At 36.0% G+C, this 23,325-nt stretch overlaps 1 protein-coding gene across 2 annotated transcripts; it reads left to right on the top strand.

The window, feature by feature from the left end:
* The first annotated feature begins 10 nt into the window (after nt 1-10).
* On the top strand, nt 11-22,714 carry clcn6 (chloride channel 6). 2 transcript variants are annotated; one of them, XM_077224286.1, is made up of 23 exons: nt 11-424; nt 1,208-1,270; nt 1,399-1,464; nt 1,549-1,614; nt 2,238-2,304; nt 2,388-2,494; nt 3,375-3,501; nt 3,761-3,828; nt 6,090-6,148; nt 6,831-6,963; nt 7,077-7,190; nt 7,988-8,154; nt 8,298-8,415; nt 10,045-10,174; nt 11,442-11,595; nt 11,734-11,890; nt 12,139-12,245; nt 12,994-13,180; nt 15,231-15,388; nt 15,932-16,088; nt 18,913-19,020; nt 19,251-19,376; nt 20,929-22,714. In XM_077224286.1, the coding sequence occupies exons 1-23, from the start codon at nt 350-352 to the stop codon at nt 21,007-21,009; spliced, it is 2,595 nt and encodes an 864-aa protein (XP_077080401.1). In that variant the 5' UTR covers nt 11-349; the 3' UTR covers nt 21,010-22,714. The 2 variants fall into 2 exon arrangements, with proteins under 2 accessions (XP_077080401.1, XP_077080400.1); XM_077224285.1 differs by lacking the exon at nt 20,929-22,714 and having other exon boundaries at nt 324-424; nt 19,251-19,621.
* The last annotated feature ends 611 nt before the right edge of the window (nt 22,715-23,325 follow it).

The following is a 23,325-nucleotide window of genomic DNA, read 5'->3' as shown; positions in this document are numbered from 1 at the left end:
TAAATGAGCTGTATGTGTATGTGCAAGAAAAAGCCAGATACGCATACGCCCACACAGAAAAAAGAAAAAAAATCAACATACATTTATACAAACTGTTCTTTATTCTTTGAAGTATTTTGTTTTATTTTTCCTGTAATATTGTAATGAACATGGACCTAATCGGCTCCCGTGTCGGACCTAGTGCGTTTTGTACACGTAAAGCTGCGTAGCTGGTGCGCGCTTGAATAAAAAACGATTGAATCCAGCTTGTCTGCGTTAAAACTACGCAGCTGGTGCGCGCTTGAATGCCTCAGCTCAGTGTTGATGGTCATGTGATCAGGTGCGCTCTAGTAGCGGTGTGTTGCTGAAGATGGCGTGCTGTGGAGGCTGTTTGTGTTGTCACTGCTGCTGCAATGAAGGCGACATAAGAACACCAGAGGAGCTGGTATGAGTTAGTTTATGTGTATTATCTGTTTCATAACGCAAAGCGCCTTGTTGAATGTTAGGCGCGTCCTTTCTAATACGCAAAATGATGCTTCATCTGTTATTCTCCACCCACATTCACTGTAAACAGCACCATGTAAATCAAGTGTACACTAACAATTAGTTTAGCAATCAAACTGAGTTTACTGAGAACAGTAGAACTTAACAAACTACTGAATTCATATGCATTATCACTGAACGTTTCTGAATTTAGTGTGCAGACTGTGCACCCTATCTAGACTACATTGTTGTGCATATTTGGTGCAGCAGTTTTGGATAATATGTCATTAGGGCTGCGGGCATCATGTCATTTGGACGTCATTTCATTCGGAAATTATATAATTATATCCCCAAAACAATATATAGATAGGCAGCTCATCAGGTTATGAGACACAACTTGTAATTCTTGAATTTATGATAATAAACCTGATTTAGTTATTCTGTTAATGAGTTTCTTATTGTTGTAAAGACGTAGAGATTGTAGACAAATCTTCTGCTTCAGTCATTATTGCAGGTATAATAAAATGAAATGTCAGAAATGTACTGAGAAAGAGTCCCTCCATTGTTTAGAGTCGTCACATGCCATCTGTCCATTTTGAAGACTGAGATCATCCCAGTCTTGGAAACCTTAGAACCACCCAAAGGAAACCATCAGATTGGGGGATTTACTTTCTAAAGCATCTGATCTCATTTTCTGAATGTGTTAATCTGATTGTATGATTTTATGATGGCTTTTGCTTGTTAGACAATACTGGGTGAAACCAGAGAAGATGATGATGATGAAATATTGCCAAGAAAAGACTATGAGGTCAGTGAATAATGGACATAAAGTAATTCTTGAAGACTTGACACATACTTGATATTTTGTCTTTACCCGTGTTGTTTGAACAATATGAATGCTGCATGTTATGTCTTCATTAATTTTTGACATTTCAGAGTTTGGATTATGACCGATGTATTAATGAGCCATTCTTGGAGGTTTTAGAGGGGTTGGATAATAAGGTAAAATGTGTTATGTCATCATTTATCATATTCGATGATGTCAAGTCCTTGTTTACCGAGCTAATGATCTCATTTCTCTTACAGAAAGCCAGAAAGTATGAAGCGATAAAGTGGATTTTGGTCTTTGCAATTGGAGTATCGACAGGCCTGGTATGTTTCGGGGTGGTTTATGTATATCTAAAATAATTGTGATCAATGGTGGATGCTGTTTTTATACTGTCTTGTAGGGGCCGGTTGCATAAACTGCTAAGACTAGTATTACAAGACCATTAAGATTCTTCTGTTACACTTTATTTTAAGGCGATGTCCTAGTTACACATGTACTTACTATAGTAATAACAGTAAAGGCTGATTTATACTTCTGCGTCACACCTACGCTGGAGCCTCTACGCTATAAACTATGCGTTGGTTTTCATTTATACTTGACGCGTTGTTACATTTTTGGAGAGGTGCACGTCAGAGTACGCTGAAGGGTACACGTGTTACACACAGCCTACAACGTAGCTACGGCGGGAGGTCAACGCAGAAGTATAAATTGGGCTTAAGTTATTAATTTCAATGAAACTAACCCTAGACCAGACCCTAACCGTAATTCTGTAGTAAGTACACATACTTACTTGGGGGGGTAAGTATGTGTACTTACTACAGAATTACGGTTAGGGTCTGGTTTAGGGTTAGTTTCATTGAAATTAATAACTTAAGCCAATTTAAGCCTTAAGCCCCAAAAAAAAACTGTTTCTATGGTTATAATTTTTTTTTTTCTCTTTTATCAGACTGGCCTGTTTGTGGATTTCTTTGTGCGGCTCTTCACTCAGCTCAAGTTCCGCTTGGTCGGACAATGTATCTTTTCTGCTCAGTGCTGCTTTGTTTTGGCTTGTAATTTTGCACTATTTGCTGATGGGAGTCCTTGACGTGTTGTTTAGCTGTGGAGGATTGCAGTGAGAAAGGCTGTTTAGCTCTCTCATTACTGGAGTTTCTGGCTCTCAATATGATGTTCATATTCATCTCCAGTGTTCTGGTGCTCATTGAGGTAAGAACATCTGAATATACATTCAAGTTAGGCTTGGGAATTTCAGAGAGGCTAGCAATAGCAACCTAGCTTTAAAAGCATGAGATCCTACCCTCCCTTCACAGTCCTTTCCAAAGCCACGACTCCTTCAAAGCACATGTACACGCACAGCAGAGTCTACAAAGCATCCCGGGATGAAAGACTGCATTTAATTACCCCTTAACTTGGAAATGTTGACATAGAAACGCATAAATCCGAGTCACAGAAATAAATAGATCGTCACAGGTTGCCATCTCGTAATTTTTGTTATGACATGGCAAGAACGCAGCATAAGCTCCTTGTTTTGGTTCAGGAGGAACTGTAAAAGGTGGCTGCTGTTTGCTTTTTTGCGCTCGGTGGCTGTCTGTCTGCAACTCTGCATAACATGAAACACGCTAATGATGTGTGATGTCTGAGCGAGTAGGGTGTGCGCAGTATTGGAAATACATGTGTTGACGGGCAGGTAGGACATCCTATCATTGCATTCGGACCGAATGCAATTATTGGACGAACATTTCTTGATCGTGAGACTTCCACAGAAGATATATATATACAGACCACTTCTATTATTGATTGCTAACAGGATGTGAAGAGACACACACACAGACACACACACACACACACACATACACACACACACACACACACACACACACACACACACACACACACACACACACACACACATACATATATATTATTTAGATATAAATTACATAAATAAATACAAAATAAAAAATAAATATAATTTATAAACATTATTAAATCTAAATTGCATGCTATACTTAAAAAAAAAGTAATAATTGTGTAGTGTTTGTGTGTGGGGGAGTATAATGAATCTTATCTTTTTCATTGTATGTAGCCTGTTGCAGCTGGGTCCGGTATCCCAGAAATTAAAAGTTACCTTAACGGAGTAAAGATTCCAGGGATTGTGCGGCTGCGGACCTTCATTTGTAAAGTCACTGGGGTTCTGTTTGCTGTTGCTGGAGGTAATTATGAGAAAATTCCCTATATCAGCAGAACAAAGATTATAATAAAGCCTGGCTCTGTGCTCTATTTGACTTAATGGTGATTGCCAATTAAAACTCTTTTTGGTTAAGATTTGCAAGAAACATATGTGTAAACTGGCCTGATACTGGTAATATGTCAATAAATTACATGATGTTTTCCAGAGCCTTGCAGACCGATGACAGTGGTATGTCTTTTAAAGGTTGTTCCAGGCTGACTCAGTATTGTTTTTTGTTTCAGGGTTGTTTGTGGGTAAAGAGGGACCGATGATCCACAGTGGAGCGATAGTAGGGGCAGGACTTCCTCAGGTACTCCTCCATATGCTGATATTTACAACGTGAGCCGAGTAATACACATACTCATTTCACTAATCTTTAACCTTTGTGCAATAGAAAGATGTTAAGGTTGACAATACTGTAAGGCTAGAAGCTTACGCTGCTACTTTGAACCAATAATCGGAACAAAAATTAGTTGAAGGATGGCGTGCATAATTCAGTTATTCATCCGACTCCAATATAATTCATCAACCATTAAAGTTGTTGTTATTCTTTAAACTCTTATTTGTTTAAAGGTAAGTCTTTCTTAGAACTGATATGAAAACAAAGGATTTAACTTGGAGAACAAAAGTTACAATTACTTTAGCTTTTAAAAGCTTTACTTTTTTTTAACTTTCAAAGATTTCTACAGCCTTTAAAGCTGGCAAAGTAATTTATTAAGTTACATAATGCACTTCTGTGCAGAAGAGGCCGTAAAAGCCTTTCTCATAGTAAGAGGTTACGCACCGGTGTGCGGGAATGGCAGGGTTAAAGCCTTTCTCCCAGATCAACAGTTACCTTTCCTTCTTCTACCCTGAGCAAAGCATTGTTAAAGGGGTGGTTGATTATGATTTCACTTTTCTAACTTTAGTTAGTGTGTAATGTTGCTGTTTGAGCATAAACAACATCTGCAAAATTACAACGCTCAAAGTTTAAAGCAAAGGAAGATATTTGCTTTTAAAGAAATCGTTTTGTAAGGACTACAACAAACGGCTGGTAGGGACTACATGACATCCCTCCCGGGTTAGTCACATCACTAACCCTGAAAATTACATAAACCCAGCCCCCGGGAACACGCAGTCCATGTTGAGAAGAGGAAGAGTTGTTGTAGTACAGCACATTTGTGAGTCTGCTCAAGCTGTTCCATCCGTCTTTTTACATGCAATACAGTACGTAACACAAATGTCTCTGTAGGCATCTTACAACAGTTCCCACACGAGCGATTTATAATTTATCATGACAGAATATGCTAATTGAAGATAGTTAACTCCCCATCAGCAACATACATTCATCAACTAACCATTCAGAAACGTCCTGTTGCGTTCTACATGTTGTCACTTCTTCTTGAGTCTCTCCATCATTGTCTGACTGTAGTTGAAACATAAAAGGCAGAACAGTTTCTGTCATTTTAGTGCTTGTCTCCATGAGGTAATCAGAGCTGCTAACACACACACACACACACACACACACACACACAAGCAAGCGTGTGTGCGAGTACTTAAAATATTTTTTTAAAATTTTTTTTTACTTTCCTTCTCCTTTAAATCCTCCCTTGTCTGGTTTTTGCTACTCTGAGCAATGCCTGAACTTTGTATTTTGAGCACTTCTTGCGTTGTTCTTGCCTCTTCACGATGACTCGCTTGTTTTAGTCCTCAGTTGTAAGTCGCTTTGGATAAAAGCGTCTGCTAAATGACTAAATGTAAATGTAAGCTCTTGAAGCTCCGCCCTCTGTGCCGAGAGCAGCAGCTCATTTGCATTTAAAGGGACGCACACGAAATGACGCATTTTTACTGACCCTCAAAAAGGGACAATTGTAAAAAAAAAATATCTGTGGGGTATTTTGAGCTAAAACTTCACATACACACTCTGGGGACAACATAGAATTATTTTGCATATTGTAAAAAGGGTCATGTTTATACCACCCCTTTACACATGAGTGGAATACCCAAACCGACCGACAGGAAACCACAACATAAGGCAAATGGGTGGTGATCAAGAGGGGGAGAAGTACATTAACATATTCTCCTCAATGCTTGTTTAAGCAATAGTACCTTATTGTACATTAGGATACTTCAATATCTATTAAGTTCACCACATTTCAGTTTAGTTTATAAGCTGTCAGATGAGACCAAACATGGCATAGCTACATGTTAGAACACACTAGTAGATAAATAGTCTGTAGTGGAAAGCACATGTGTGTTGTGAAGCATATGTTACAGATGTGTCATTGAAGTGCAAACGACTCTGTCTCCTCAGAGACCATCCAGTGCCTGGAGTGTCTCAACAGTCCTCGATCAGCATATTGATGAATCCCTTGCACTAGATAAGCATTAGCATACTGTGATGATGAAGGCTATTGTGCCACGTATAATTCACATGTATACTTTTAAGGGGTTTCTTAAGTACTAGGGCAGTAACGAGTTCTACCCATATTCGCTCAGCCCTACAATACTTTAGATGGTTAGTAATTTATGCATCTTTCCTGCCACAGTCATTGTTAGGTCTTTTGAACGCATGTTTGTATGTCTGGTTAGTTTCAGAGCATCACCTTCAAGAAGATTCGCTTTCACTTCCCATATTTCCGCAGTGACAGGTGAGTAATGCATCACACCAAACACTTAATCATTTATTACATAGTGCAAAATGAATGTAAAACAGCGATATGTGAAAATGTGCAGTATGGAACATTTTATCCAGTGATAATTGACTGAAATGGAAAATGTATCAATGTTTAAAGCTAGATTACAGAAATATTTTTTTGGTTAACATGATCCAATAGCATGTGTTGCTTTAAAAAAAAATAACTTTTTTGGTTACTCTTTACAATGAGGTTTCATATGTTAACATGAAGTAAGAATGAGAAATACTTCTACAGCATTTATTAATCTTATTTAATGTTAATTTCATCATTTACTAATAATTTTCATCTATTTAAATCAAAAGTTGTATTTGTTAATATTAGTTAATGCACTGTGACCTTACATGAACGAACAATGAACAGCAGGATTTTTATTAACTAATATTAACAATATTAGTGCAGGTTAGTTAATACATTAATGTTAATGAGGCCTTATTGTGAAGTGTTAGCCTTTTATCTTTAGAATATTACTGTTGTATGATATTATTTTGTTATAATTTATAAATAATATTATACAAAATAATTTTTGCATCTTTAGAATAATGCACACTGCCTAAATGTGCTCAATAAGACTGACTGTGTATTAAAAACTGGGATATGAAAATTGCCCTCATTTTTTGATTTATGTTGTGTTAAGGGACAAAAGGGATTTTGTGTCAGCGGGTGCAGCAGCCGGAGTTGCGGCTGCCTTCGGGGCACCCATAGGGGGCACACTCTTTAGTCTGGAGGAGGGGTCATCCTTCTGGAACCAGGCTCTCACATGGAAAGTGGTATGTTGATGTTTGTTGGGTTTTGGTCATGTATTTTTGGTATGTGCTCAGAAAGTGCTACTTGACCTTAATCTATTATAACTCCCTGTATCTGTCTCTCTTCTGGCTTTTAGTTGTTCTGCTCCATGTCTGCCACTTTTACACTTAACTTCTTTCGTTCTGGGATCAACTTCAATAAATGGGGATCATTCCAGCTCCCTGGCCTGCTCAACTTTGGAGAGTTCAAGGTGAAGAACTACAGAATGAAAACATTAAGTCCCCTTTATTATATGCATTAGTATTGTGTTGATGTAAGTTATGTGATAATATGGTAGTAACAGTTAAAAGAACCAAATCCTTTCCTGTCCTCTTTTACTTTTAAATATTTATTTGTCCTATTACGTTCTTAACCCTTAAGAATAAACGGTGAATTGCACTTATTGAGTCATCAGAGATTCAATTACTGTTGCGCAGAAAAAAATATACTTACACTATTACATACCTCGGGTCACTAGCAACCCTATACCCTTTCCACAAAATAAATAAATTTGAAAACAGATATTCTTATATATTTTTTCTTGTTGTATTGTTTTTTTATGAATAGATTGAGGAACACTAAGGTTGATGTCTAATATGTAAAAAGACCCGAGTTATGCATTTAAGAGTTATTGCACTCATTATTACTGTGAATAATGAATTAGTGCACAGTATTTAAAAAGAAAATTGTTATAATATTTTATAAAATTGTAATGTCCTTTTCACCTGATGTCAACTGATGTTTAGTTAGAAAAGTTAGAAGCCAGAATGCTATTTGATATAGCCTAATTTTATAGGTTATGCAGCTTTTTTTAAATTAAAAGATAAATAATAGTTAATGCAGTAATTTAATATTAAGTCAGAAATCCTAAGATGCTCTTGAGGATAAGCTTGCTGATTATTTGCGAATGCAGTTTCCTGTTGACTTAAAATGATCAATGAATTAATGAAAAGCAAACTGAAGCAGGTTTGTGGTGTTGCCTTATTTGTTTTTCTTCGCTATCTTTAGTGCACAGATGGAGATAAGTCATGTCATTTGTGGACGGCAGTAGATTTGGCGTTTTTTGTATTAATGGGGGTGGCAGGAGGTCTGCTCGGCGCTCTGTTCAACTGCATCAACAAACGGCTGGCAAAATACCGCATGAGAAACGTTCATCCCAAAGCAAGATTCGTCAGGTGCCTGAGAGATATCTTACTTGTATGGATTTAGTATTGAATGAAACTACTCAAAACAACTTTTACAATTTTACTACCCAGATATGAAGAGAGCAGCTTTCTGACTTGTATATGACAATATTTTGTATTTCTTTTATTGGCAGGGTGTTGGAGAGTCTATTGGTATGTATGGTGACCACACTAGTGATCTTTATGGCTTCAGTGACTCTGGGGGAGTGCCGAGATTTAGTCTCCACCATAAATAACAGCACATCAACACAGGTCAGACTGAGACCAGCTTCCTTTCTCTCTTATAACGTCATTCTTTTTGTTATAAAAATAATCTTATAATTCGTCATTCTAACCTCTCTTATAACTCTTAAACTCTTTCTTAGCTTCTTTGGTCCCACTTTATATTAAATGCCTTTAACTACTTTGTAATAACATTTAAATGAATCATTTGACACAATGTTCTTACTGTGTACATACTAGAGCTTGGACGATTAATCCTTAAAAGGATTCAAATACCCACACAATCTTTCTCCTAGTCATGTCACCTTTGTTTAAATAGCGTTTTATAAAATACAGATTGTTTCAAAGTAGCTTTACTGTGATCACAGGAAAATAATGCATTTCGGCTGTTGTTCAGCTGAAATCATTTCAGTGTTGATTCAGTTCTGTTGTAAAGATCATCAATTATTCAATTAGTTCATTTCATCTATAAAGCAGTTTTGCAAAAAAAAAAAAAAGTCATCCAGCTCAGTTCATTTATTATACAACAGCGTCAGTACAGTCAGATCAATAATATTGTTGAATATTAAGTGTCCCTAACTAAGCAAGCCAGAGGCGATAGTGGCGAGGAACTCAAACACTATCAGGTGACAGAATTGAGAAAAAAAACTTGGAAGAAACCAGGATCAGTCCGTTCTCCTCTGGCCAATGAACGAACAGGGTGTGATTATGATTCGGCAGCATTATAAGTCAGAATTTAGATTGGGATCGGTAGCAATCAAATATCCTTTTAGAAAAGTAACTTAACTTGGCGCTTCAAATAACAATTGTATCGATTACATTTTGTTATGACGCCACCAGGTGTGGCTTTTAAAAAATGTGTTTGTCATTAAATCATTCATTCAAGAGATTCGTTCAAAAACGCTGATACATCCAGTATAAAGCAAGTCTTTATGAGTGAGTCATTGAATCATTCATTCAAACCAATTTTTTAAAATATTAATTCTAATTAATTAATCAGTTTTAAATAGACTGCAGCAATTTATATTTTGTCAGAACCTCTAGTAAATTGTATTATTTTATTTAGTTGTCTGTAATCGTGGGAGGACCGTGAGCCGTTCATTTTTTTTTTATCACGTTAACATGCAGTATTCGTCGTACACTTTACTCTTGTATACATGCGGTTCATTCAATCAGCAGCTTTCTCCGCGTGACATAGTTTTTCTGACATGCTGCAGTAACAAACTGAGGACTACTTCACTATTTTTGTTCCCTGTCGTTTTGCTTTAATGTTTGATTCATCGCGGGTTCCTCTACATCATACTCCAAAGTTCCCTTGTGTATTTATCCACACTCCTCAAAAACGGCCGATTGTTGACATGCTAAAATGTATGATTAAAATGTATATTTAAATAGGATGAAAGATTCCAACCACGCATGTTTGTGATGCTGTTTGCGAATGTTCATTGGAACTATGGTTTCGGGAAACACAGAGTTGTTTAGCTTTGTTGGTAATGACTTGCAACCATATTTGGCTAACGATGCTTTTGGGAAACACACCCCAGGTCCACACTTCAGTTTATTTTTATGAGAGTATAACTTCTAATTTCTAGAAAGCTGTCCTTTTTTGTGTGCAGTATGAATCCGAATGTAGGTGCAGTAATGGTTTGTGTTTTGTAGGGTTCTGTAAATGAGGAGGTGAACTCAACCATACGACGATTCTTCTGCTACAACAACACATATAATGACATGGCGACTCTGTTCTTCAACCCTCAAGAGGTGGCAATCCATCAGCTCTTCCACCAGAATGGTAAGAAAATTAGATGCAGCAATGTGTTTAGGTTATTTTTTTTTAATTTTTAAGTTACAGCATGGTTTGCTATTTTGAATGTTCCACCCCTTAATCCAGCATCCTATGTTCTCCATAGACATTTCAGAAAATTCTACCAAAAGGATTTTAATCCTTAAATACCTTTACCCAAAATATGACATGTATGTCATTTATTCCACCTCAACCTGTTTTAGGACTGCAAATTTGCATAAATCATCTTTTGGTCAATATTGAGATCATGATCGCTCAATGACTTATTAATAATCCTCCACAGATCAAAAGTTGGGAATAATTATGATTTTTCTTTTTGCTCACCAAGGCTTAATTTATTTGGTCAAGTCGCCTTTATTTATATAGCGCTTTTTACATTACAGATTGTTTACAGTACAGATTTGGTAAAAAAATATATATATAATACAGCAAAAACAGTAATAATGTGAAATATTATTAAAAAAATTATTTTAACATATTTTCAAATGTAGTTTATTCCTTTAATGCAAGCTATTACTCCAGTCTTTAATTTAATAAAGACCAATTTATTGATCAATTTAATGCCTCCTTGCTCAATAAAAGTAATAATATATTTATCTTTAATCTTATTTACCCCAGACTTTTGAGTTGTAATTTGAATTTGTTTCCACCTCCACGATGAGACTAGTGGAGGTGGAAGACTAATCAGCATATAAGAATGATTTCTGAAGGATCATGTGACACTGAAGACTGGAGTAATGATGCTGAAAATTCACCTTTGCCTCACAGGAATACATTACATTTTAAAATATATTCAAATATAAAAGTTATTTTAAATTGTCAAAATATTTCATAATATTACTGTTTTTGCTGTATTTCGGATCAAATAAATGCAGCCTTGGTTAGCAGAAGAGACTTACAGATCTAAAAACCTTTAAACGGTAGTGAATATTTAAAATAAATGATATTAAAATAAATGAGACCAAAATAATTAACTGTAGTGCACTTCCACACCGACTAAAAACTACTAAACATTTAGCGAGGGTGAAATCACACTGCTGTAAAGTAAAAAATAAATAAATAGAGCCTCATTGTGAAATGGAATGTAGCACAATAAAAGTTTTATCTTGTTTTCATAATTGTTATAATCCAAATTTTCATTAAACACCCAGCCCTCACCTCTTAAGATATTGCGGTCCGTAGAAATCAAGTTGAAGTTTCCTGAGATGTTTTCTAACCCTCTCTTTCTCCCTACGTGTTTTGGCTTTGTTCACAGCTACCTTCAGTCCGGTCACCCTCTCGCTGTTCTTTGTGCTGTATTTTTTTCTGAGCTGTTGGACATATGGTGTGTCCGTCCCCAGTGGTCTGTTTGTCCCGTCTCTTCTCTGTGGAGCTTCACTTGGACGCCTGGTGGCCAATATTCTCAAAATGTAAGATTTATTTCTGTTTATAGTGTCTTAAGAACTACCATGGTCACATTTTGGAACAGGACACATGTATGTAATGCATCTTATTCGTCAGAATATTATGGCATTAATGTAAAATGTTTTTTTTCTGTGTAATTGCAGTAACTTCCACATGCAAATCTATTCGGGGACCTTTGCCTTGATCGGAGCAGCTGCCTTCCTAGGAGGCGTGGTTAGAATGACCATCAGCCTGACAGTAATCTTAATTGAATCGACCAATGAGATCACCTACGGACTTCCCATTATGATTACACTGATGGTAGGAAAACAAATATCTGATTTTGGCGGGGTTTTTTTCTTATAGGAAATCATCATCCAGGAAATTTGTGTGATAATAATACTATTATTTGGACAGTTTGTGTGACTTTTCAACTATCAGACTACACCCTTAATAAATGTCTTCCCAGTATAGCATAATTAAAATTTAATATGGTAAAAAAAAAATAATCTACATATAATGTGTCATTCTTCTCTTCAATGACTTCTAACTACCATTGTTTTTATCAGGTGGCCAAATGGACAGGAGATTTCTTTAATAAGGGAATATATGATATTCACATTCACCTGAAAGGCGTCCCGCTGCTGGAGTGGGAAACAGAAGTCGAGATGGACAAGTGAGACCTTTGTGTTATACGTGTCACAGTGGCTTTTTATTATTGTGGATCACAGAGGCTCCCAGAATTTGAACTTTTAAGACACACTTAAAAATCTCTGCATTTCATAACATTATTTGTCAAATAATCCAAGTTATAAGAAAAATATGTTTTTTTGGAATGCAATGATGTGTCTAAGTGCTTTTGGGGCCACTTCATTCATTCTGTGCTTAAAATCCTTATCTCATCTCTTAAAATACATTAATTCAGTCATTGCTTAAAATCTTAAGTTCATCTCTGAAAAAAAACTTTCATGCATTCATTCGCTGCTTAAAATCCTTATCTCATCTCTTAAAATTCATTAATTCAGTCATTGCTTAAAATCTTAAGTTCATCTCTGAAAAAAAAAATGTCATGCATTCATTCGCTGCTTAAAATCCTTATCTCTTTAATTATAGAAAATTATAGAAAAATCCATTCATTATTCATTTGTTCAAATCTTTAGTTCATCTCTTTCATTCATTCATTCTTTGCTTAAAATTCTTGTATCGTTCGTTCATTCATTTATTCAAATTCTTAGCCCATCTCTCAAAATTCATTCAATTACTAAGTATATTTCTCAAAATTTGTTTAAATCCTAAGTACGTCTCTAAAAAATAATTTCTTTATGAATGAATGAATGCATGCATGAGTTAATATTTCCCTTCATAATTTGTCTTGTACAAATTTGTCTTCTTTGTTTTTTAATTCATCCCCATCTCCCTGTTAGATTGACAGCCAGTGACATCATGGAGCCCAATCTGACATACGTGTATCCTCACACCCGGATTCAGTCTCTGGTCAGCATCCTGAGGACCACAGTCTATCACGCCTTCCCCGTCGTCACCGAGAACAGAGATAACGAGAAGGAGTTTATGAAGGGAAATATCCTCATAAGCAATAATATCAAATTCAAGGTACATCACACCATTTGTACCAGTATTGATCTACAGTGTTTTGACCACAAGATGGTGCAAATGGTCTAGTGGTTTTACGTCTCGCTCAGTAACACAGAAATGAGCTTTATTTGATAGAGTTGAAGTGACTTTATGCTGCCGGATGATAAAATAGACTATATTGAAGGAAGGACCTGAACCTTTATTAGGGATCGGATTATAATAAAGACTAGGGGGTGTTTTTTTTTTTTTTTTACTTTAACTAATACAGTTTTTCTCAGATGCTTTGGCACATTTCTTAAATCATCCTTAGCATTTGCATACCAGTAAGTGCATTTCTCGAAACAATTCATACAAACCGAACAACACAATGAATTACCTGCAAAAAGCCTGTAACTTGCTTAAAATCCTTGGTTGATCTCTCAAAAGTAAATATTTTCTTTGCAAACTATACAAATATACAGTTCTTTGCAATAAGTGCAAATAGTTGTTAGATGCTATTAACTTATAAATAGTGGCAGATACTATTTGCACCTCAGTATTGTTGTACATTAACAGGATGCAGTAATAACATAGTGTAAATTACTCTATTTATTAAAATTATTAAATTGATGCCGCAAACAAGAATGCTTAGCTATGTTGTCGATATAATAGTGTACTCAGTCAGTATTTCCTGATGTGAACTATGGCTATGGTTTTGATGGTAATGATTGAAAATCAACAAGGATGCATTATGTATAGCATAGCATATATCAATTTCAGTGGTACAAAATGTACACATTAATGTATGTGGAATATTGATTGCAAGAAATTGGACAGGTTTTTCATTTACGCCTTCACTGTTGGTCTATCAACAAGTTACAGTACAATGTCATTATGATACAAAAAAAAGAAAAAGGACAACTATTTTACAGTACATCTTCATTTATTAATTCCTCATTACTTATATGGTTAAAGTGTACTGACAAGCATTTATGGTAAAATAAGATGCACTAAAATGTCATTTATATTAAAACATATGTCATTGGACACAATTATTTCACAGAACAAAGGGGAACAAATAAAAAGTCAACATTCACCTGACAGCAATTTGTCAATTCAGGACACACACAAAAAAAAATCAAAAGAGTCTAATAGAAGTGTGTGGAAAGATGAACAGATTATGACTGGTTAAATTTAGCATTTTAATGGCTATTTTAAAGACTATGCAACAGAGAACCAGTACAATATATTTTGATCAACCTGAAATGAGCAATTGATGTAGGAAACAGCAGACAATTGCAAAAAAATAAAAATCTGTTGTGATCTGAGAAATGTACCAAAGCATGCTTATGACCATGACTTCACAATGAAACTAATCAATGTTATTGTGTACTATTCATTACTGTTGTTATTACTAGGAACTGGACAATATTCTGATTGTTCCAATCCAATCTGACTTCTGACCTATAATGCTGCCTGAATCATAATCAAAACCTTGGCCAGAGGAGAACTGACCCCCCAAAACTGACACCATTATATGAGAACTGAACTGAGCTGGACGATGACATCACGGTTATCTCCAGAGCAGCTATTAATAACTTTTTTACAACAAAAATGAAACATCACTGAACTTACTAAAGCTGGACTGTGACACTAATTTCTTCTGGAAACAAACTTTTTCCTGTTATCTTTGAAACAACTGTATTGTAAATATAAAATAATATAAATGTATAACTAAATGTGACTTTACTATATGTAATTCAAAAAGAAATGTTTAAAGTTTTTTTTATAATCTTTCATTAATGTATTATAACTTTATCCACTTCTAAAATATGTATCCACTCAAAATCCAACTTAAATGCGATGGGTAGATCAAGTCCTACAATATATAAAATAATAGGTTAACATCATTTTAAAGTTGTTTTAAAATAAAATAAAAAGTTGTTAGAAAAAGTTAAATTTTAAAGTTGTGTAAAAATGTATTAGCAATAAGCATGTGTAGAAAGTAACATTAACCAAAATGAATAAATGCTGTATTGTTAGTTTATGATTACTAATCATTTTTGTTTCTTTGTTTCTGCTCCTTCAGAAAGCCAGTGTGTTGACGCGTGCGGGGGAGCAGAGACGGAGGTGTCAGTCGATGAAATCATACCCGTCGAGTGAGCTACGCCATGTGTGTGATGAGCAGGTTGCCGTGGAGCCGGCGGAGGAAGGGCAGGATATGCTTCAGCAGATGCTGGAGAGGAGGTCGGTTGGATGAACTTTGACCTTTTACTTCCAGAACTATTATCACCCTGTTCCAGTTGAAAAGCATCTATATTATAAGAACGTTGAGCATTGAGACAAGATGAATTCATATAACAGAACTTTGCATGCAGTGTATATTGTGACAGAATTTTTTAAACACTGCATATTCTCCACTTTTGTGCATTTATAGCTCCCAGAAGTCCGCTTATAATTTTTTTTCTTACACCAAAAACAGCCATTTGGTGACATGACCACTTCCATCCTCGCTTTTATACATAGACTTTAACAGTTTTTTTGCTCATGTACTTTTAAGTCCTCTAGATGTAACCCAGGGCAGACCAGTTAGCTGAATATTGAAAATATAAGAGATCATATGTTAATACGCTGATATGTTTTCAATGAAGGTTTTTGCTGTTTATTTTTAATATATGATGGGGAGGATCTGTGACAGTATTGTGCCTTTAATTTCGAAAGAGCAAAGGAAATCTGTTTTCCCACGTGAGCCCTTTACATGAGACTGCTGTGTGTTGTTGATGTTGGCAGGCATGTGCCGTACCCAAACCTTTACCCGGACCAGTCTCCCAGTGAGGAGTGGACCATGGAGGAGAGGTTCCGCCCGCTCACCTTTCACGGGCTCATCCTGCGTTCACAGCTCGTCAACTTGCTGATCCGCGGCGTCTGCTATGCTGAAAACCAGTCGGTCAGTGTCATTCAAACGCCTCCTCCTGTTTCCCTTCTTGATCGTTCTCTCGTCTTCCCTTTTGTCTGTTCTCTCCCTGTCTCCCCACCTTTTTTCTCTTGCCTTCATTTCCCACCTCAATTGTCTGCATATTACTCTCATCATTCTTTGAGGCGGTCAAATCATCCCTGTAGTCCCCTTATGTTTATGACTTATAATTACTTGAAAGTGCAAATTAAAATTCAATTATAGTTTGATGTAATTTATTAATAATTGTTCCTGTTTTTTAATAATATTTTATTAAAACATTATAGCTTTCTCCACCATTTGGCTAATCAAGGCAGCATGATCAGAGTAGAATATTATTATTAATTATATTCTCATTAAAGGGGTCCTATTATGCGTTTTTTTTACATTTTCAACTTTTTATTATTGTGTAATGTTGCTGTCTGAGCATGAAAAAGGTCTGCAAAGTTAGAAAGCACAAATCCACTCCAAAGGGAGTTATTCTCTATATCAGTAAGCACAGTTTCTGAAATGGCTCCATTGTAGTCTTGAGATTTCTTCTGGGAACAAAAACATCACAATATTCCTCATTTAAAGGGGTTTTATAATGCTGTTTTACAATGTATTATGATGTTGATTTTGGGGGGTACTAGCAAATGCTTTCATTCTTGATTGTTCAAAAAGCACATTATTTTTCACATATTTTACATTATTACAACTCCGCTTTCCCTAGTCTGGCTCGAACGTGCTGTATAGTTCCAGTTTCGATGAAGCCCCTCCTTCAGAAATATGAAATGTGCTGTTATTGGTTAGCTGGCTCAGTGTGTTGTGATTGGCACGGCTCGGCACATTGGGAAATGTCACACACCTTACAAAAACCGTGAGTTTCATCTGATCAGGTGTAAATATTAAGGAGCAGTCAATGTCAAACCAATTCAAGCCTGATTTAGACCTAAGAATGTTAACAAACAAGAGGATCGTCCAGAACGGAATGCATGCACAGACTTCGCAAGCAGGATTTCACAGGACGTTTCAGAGTAGTGTTTTTTTTTGTAATTTTCGTATAGATTATAGATACGTTATACTCATTATACGTTTTACATTTAATCATGAGATTTGTCGGAAAACTGTTTACTACGATTACAAACAGTAATCGATCACAAAACCATGGTTAATTGTGCTAAGGGGCGGTGAACAGCCTTACAAAAGCGAGAGCTTACAAAAGCTACAGTAAACACTATATCAACACTAATGTTGTTCATCAGATGAAGGCAAAGATTTGCCCTTTGTTTACATCATAGCAACTACTTAAAACGTATAATTGGAACTGTTAATAGAAAGCACAACTACAAATAGTTAGACATACTTACAAGTTGTGATCCATAAACAACAGATGGTCCCATCAAAGGGGGAACTGCTCCATTTCAGGAGAAGCTTTTGTGCGTAGCCCGCATTGTGGTTCTGGAAGCTATTCTCCGTAAAATGTGCAGCACACAGATAAACATTGGGGTTATAATGTTCAGGAACAGCGTTTAAAATTTGTCCACTCAGCCTTAACCAAGTTGGTCAACATTAGGAAGGACAAACAAAAGAGTTTTGGAAACGGGGTGGAAAAAACAGCATCTTTTTGACATAGCGACAGCATGGTCTTCAATAATGCAGCTCAACCAGACCTCATCCCCCTTTTTTGCGTATACAGAGGGCGGAGATTATTTAAATGAGTAACATTTGACGTAACAAAGCCCCAAAAAACCATGTTGTTGTCCAAACGAGTCGTTCGTTGTAGTTCATGGAAGATGGATTCTGTTAAATAAAATGTCTCCCTTTGGAGTGGACTTTGAGCTTTGTAACCTTGCAGATCTCTTTTATGTTCAACAGCAACATTACAGACTAACTAAAGTTGGAAAAAGTGAAAAAGCATAATAGGACCCTTTAAATAATTCATGCCCAAGGCATAAGGCATATGTAGAATAAAGGGGCGAACACCTAGTTGAGTTGTGATAGTAATGTGTTGAAACTTGGTTATGGTAAGGGACGTGATATTTCCCAAACAATCTGGAAGCGGTTGACCAATCACAACACACTGGTCCAGCCAACCAATCAGAGCACATTTCCCTATTTGGAAGGAGGGGCTTCATAGAGACCGGAACTAACTAAAGAGTTACTGACAGACTGGGAAGAGAGGTGCAACAATGTAAAATCCTTTTTGAATGTTCAAGCATGAAAACCTATTCTAATAATAATATATTTTTTAAAAACTGTACTTACAGATGTTTTATAATATCAATAAAATAAAATAATAGGCCGCTTAAGTGTACTTCAAGAGAATACACTTTCATGACTTTCTCGCAATTAATTCATCTTCTAAAGTTAATGAAAATTTGAAGTACATTTTAAATCATTGTTAATAATCTTTTGTTATGCACACGTAAAGTAGTTATGATTATGATTTTAACTGTTATTCATTAGTACATTTAATATATTTTAAATATTCCAAATTCATAATTACAAATGTAGATGCATGACATTTTTCAATAGTAATGACTTTAAAGTGTTTCCATAAATGCTTGTCAGTACATTTGCCAGTACACTATAACCATATAAGTAATGATGAATTAATAAATGAAGATTAATGAAATACTTCAGTTCTACTTAAGTGTCAAAACACTAATTGTATTTAATATACATTTAAACTATAATACATTTTCATTTAATTCCAATTACCGAGCAAGTTAGGAACTTTGATACTTTAATTTGCCCTTGTTTAACTTGTTCATAGCACTACACGAATCAACCAGATACATATCAACCTATCTCTCTCTCTTCCTCCACTCTTTAGAGCGCCTCACAGCCACGGCTCTCTCATTCAGAGATGACTGAGGACTACCCACGATTCCCTGACATCCACGATCTCGACCTGGCCCTTCTCAATCCACGCATGATTGTGGCAAGTCCTCTGACCTTAAAAACTCATCAGGGAATGCCATGACTCTCACAGCAGTTCATAAACTGCTGTATATCAGTTATACATGATGTGTGTTGGTGTGCATAATGACTATTAATTGGTGTTAATTGGAAACGTTGAAGAGCTCTTGTTGTAAAGTGATGACAGTTTGTTCAGTGGTCTCTCTCAGACATAATTAGCCTAATTTTGAGCAAATTTTTCTTTTTTTACAGGATGTGACTCCTTACATGAACCCCTGTCCGAATACAGTCTCTCCAAATACACGCGTCTCCCAAGTATTCAATCTGTTCAGGACCATGGGGCTTCGACACTTACCTGTAGTCAATGCCGTGGGAGAGGTAAGTCTTAGACTGAGGGGGACGTTTACACTACACTGTTTTCAACTAAAAACAGAAAGCACTTCATGCATTTTGACCGTTCATTTACACAACAATGGATTCTTGGTGGCCTGAATATGCAAACTTTTAAAGACCTTTTTCAAAGTGCAAGTTTTTGAAAACGATACCATTATCGCCTCCATGTAAACTACAAAAACGCAAATTTTTGAAAACGGTGACGTCATGCGCATGTGTATTTTGTGTTCCGTCTATAGCGTAGTGCTTCTTTACAAAGTGACAACGGCAACTACTTGCCTGGAACGCATAATGCAGCGTTTTTAGTCATTTTCGCAGACCCGTGTGAACAAAGTCTCAAACCTAAAGAGATAATCTTTGTTTAAGGTAAGGCTCAGCCACACCTTGTGGAGACGCTGTGTTTTTCGTTGCGAAAGCCAAACTATTTTTTCTGGCCTTCCAAAAGAGGACACAATTAGAAAACAGTGGTTAAGCTTTATTTACAACACTGCTCCAGAACACTACAACCAAAATAGTCGTCTGTGTGCTGCCCATTTTTCAGAGGACTGTTTCCAGAACCTGGGAGAGTACAAGGCCTGGCTGTGCACAAAGGCTGATTCTTCCATCTTTGCATTCTGGCGCTTTTGACTCACAGACACAGTAGCAAATTCTTAAAATATGAAAACATACTTACAGGCTGACTCTTCAAATGCGAGTTTTGAGCAGTAGGGAGGACCGCTTGTTTGTCGTTGCTACGATTACAAATGCAGACATGGTTTTTATGTTTACATGATGTCCCCCCCACCCTGTTATGTTAACGCCGTCACAGCGCTTGTCAAGTTGATCGATCAGCTTGGTCATCTGCATTAGATTCGCACTCGAATTTATAAGGCAGCACCGACATTATCACCTGTCATTATTGCTTTGGAAGCTGATGTTCCAAATATATGGTAAGGGGCGTGACATTTCCGTCACACGCTTCAGGTTTTCAGGCCAATCACAATGCACTGAATTGCTGGCCAATCAGAGCACACCGCACTTTTCAGAACGATGAGCTTTGTAAAAGCGTTTCAGAAGGGCGGGGCATAGAGGATCAACAATAATGTATAAAATAGTGACTTTTTTTTTACCTAAAACCGCGTAAACACATTGCATTAAACCAATAAAACGAAATAATGTTCTTTTTAGAACCATCACATGACCCCTTTAAAGGAATAGTTCACCAAAAATGTTTAATTCTATCATTACTTATTGCCCTTTATGGTGTTGTGTGGAACACAAGAAGAGAAAATTTTGTACAATGTTCATGCTGCTTTTTTCCCATTCAGTGAAAGTATATAGTGACCAGGGGCTGTAAAGCTCCAAAATGAACAAAAAAAGCAAAACATAAAACAAACCATATTATTGAGGGTGAGTATATGACAACAGAAATTTAAATTTTTTGGATAAACCTTTTCTCTTTTTTTTCTCAGAATATATATTTTCTTGGATGAAGCTTTGTAAACTGTGCAAGAATGGTTTCATACATTTGTGTTTTGCTTGTTTGTGTCTCTTGCAGATTGTGGGAATAATCACCAGACATAATCTTACCCATGAGTTTTTAGTTGCTAAACTTCGACAGCATTACATCACAATCTAAGACACCTGGCGCCGTCTGCGATCAATCAGCCATACTCGAGTAGTGGCTCGCTTGAGATGAGACGAGATGTGCCGAACGCTCCAGGGACCTGAGACCAGATCGCCTCCGGACCTGAACCTCTGCTTCAGGACGACCCTTAAGCCATTCCTAGTTACTGCGTGGACCGCTAGAGTTCGGTATCTGACCCGTCCAGGCACAAACACACACACACACGCACTAATGCAGGTGAGATACCATTAATCAACACATTTCAGGAAAGCTTCCTGATTTCCTCATACTGGCGATGTTCTCTACCCGTGCTTTACCAACCTCACTGTAGCACTTTTCATTTTGTCTCTTTAATTTCTGAATGTTTTAAATTGTGCTGACCATTTCTGTGTATTTATGAATGTTTGCTTTTGCACAAAGAGTGAGATAAACCACTGACCACAATCCCTGGTCAAAATCGTTTTACTTAAAGGGTAAATTTTATGAAACCAAGAACATGTCTGTGTTATTATTCACCCCAGAATCAAAAGAAAGATTTGTGTGTGTAAAAAAGAAAATGCTGCTGCTTTTTTTTTTTAGACCCATAGAATTTTTTAGCATTATGATAATGAAGCACATTTCCCCCAAATGAAAAATGATTCTCTTTACTGTTCTGTCAAAGTAATATTTAAATTCTGTTGCCATCATTTATTCTGGTTTGATACAATTATTGTATTACCATAATACAGAGATATTTGTTTTAAAATTCACTGTGAAAGAGTCATCAAAATATAAATAATTGGAATTGCTTAAAATCCATTTGTGGCACATAACAGTAATTATAAATTGTAAAATTAACGTTAAAATTCAACAAATTAAATATTGTTAAATAAGTCTTAATTTACTCTATAAAAATTTTTTTTTTGATTTGGGGTGGAATTTGACCTATTATTCATGAGACCTTTCTGTGGAAAATTGTAATCGTGGCATTAACAATATTTGTACTGTTATTAGCGTATCTTCAAATAATCATTATGCCAATGCTATTGAAATTTCCTGACATTCTTGATGTTGTTTTGTCAGGGAAGAAAGTTCTCAGGGTGTGTTTGTATTAATGAACCGATCAAACCACCATCAAGTCACTAAATTACAGGGATTTGTGTAATATTCTTGTTTTTGTAATTGACATCCACTGTAATGTACAGTCATGATGTCAGTATCATAAAGCGGCTGTGGTTTGATTTCAAGGGACTTATGAGAGCAGACTAATAGTATTAGAAGAAATGATAGCACATTTGTATACTACACATTCCTTCTCTTTTTTTTTACTTTTTTGATTTATTTAAGATGAATGATGAGGAGATTTTGTCACATAATTGTGATTTTGTCACATTATATCACACTGCACATAATGTTTTAAATTATGCTTTAAAATGTTATTTATCAATTGCAGTTTTTTATTGTGATGTGAAACCATCACAGTTTTATTTGTTGTCTTTTCAAATGTATGTTTTATAATCATCCAGATTATTTGTTGACTAAATATGTGCTGCAGGTATAGACCGTTGACTGAACACCATCCGTCTGTTATAAGAGCTTCATAAAGTGACATGCAAACTGTTATGTGAAAATCATCTGTAATCTCAATACTCCCATTCTAGTGTCATGTATTCTATCATTATGGTTTTTCAGGTGATGGATACAATGCAGTATAGTCAAAATAAAATTCCCTTGTAAACTTGCTTGTTAGAATGAGCTCAGGTTTTAGTCAGAATTTCTACAGCATTCCTAATAAGATTTATAAAACGGATTCCTTAACCATTTTATGATATAAGAACAAATTTTATTCATTTAAAATTCATGAAATGGAATGCTTCCGCTAAGCTAGAAGATCTGTATAAAACAGTGTGCCAATTGTGCCAATCAGCTTTCATAACCAGATGCTGGTCATTGTCATTAAAAATCAATTATGACAGTATATGAATCTTAGTATAGTTTCACACATAATGGTTGACTGTGTATGTGTGTGCAATTAAAGGAAGTAGTTATACAAAGAGTTTTCAAAAATATGCCCTGATAAAAGCCACCATGAAATCAAAATTGACAGGTTTCTTCAAGCGTCTTGGAGATGTTGCCACACTTCTTCTGGATTTAGTCTCAGTTTTTTCTGTTTCTTCATGTAATCATAGAAGTACTCGGTGATGGTGAGATCAGATCTCTGTGTGGATCATACAGGCTGTTGTCAAACTGCTTGTGCATACAAAAATCTCACTAGATTATTACAATTAATGGCAATAGGTATGTTTGGAAATGTAAATACTGAAGAAATGATACTTCCTACTGACAGAC

Source organism: Siphateles boraxobius, unplaced genomic scaffold (assembly GCF_051911475.1).
Source record: "Siphateles boraxobius isolate OS27281-9 unplaced genomic scaffold, OSU_SipBor_1 9, whole genome shotgun sequence".
In the NCBI taxonomy this organism is placed as follows: domain Eukaryota; kingdom Metazoa; phylum Chordata; class Actinopteri; order Cypriniformes; family Leuciscidae; genus Siphateles; species Siphateles boraxobius.
Note: the sequence above shows the minus strand (reverse complement) of the source record. Positions and strands in the feature narration are given on the sequence as shown.

Coding starts and splice junctions, on each gene's coding strand:
- clcn6 (XM_077224285.1), top strand. CDS start 350: ATGGCGTGCTGTGGAGGCTGTTTGTGTTGTCACTGCTGCTGCAATGAA. Junction 3,502..3,760: donor TCTGTTTGCTGTTGCTGGAG/GTAATTATGAGA, acceptor TTTTTGTTTCAG/GGTTGTTTGTGGGTAAAGAG. Junction 10,175..11,441: donor TCAGCTCTTCCACCAGAATG/GTAAGAAAATTA, acceptor CTTTGTTCACAG/CTACCTTCAGTCCGGTCACC.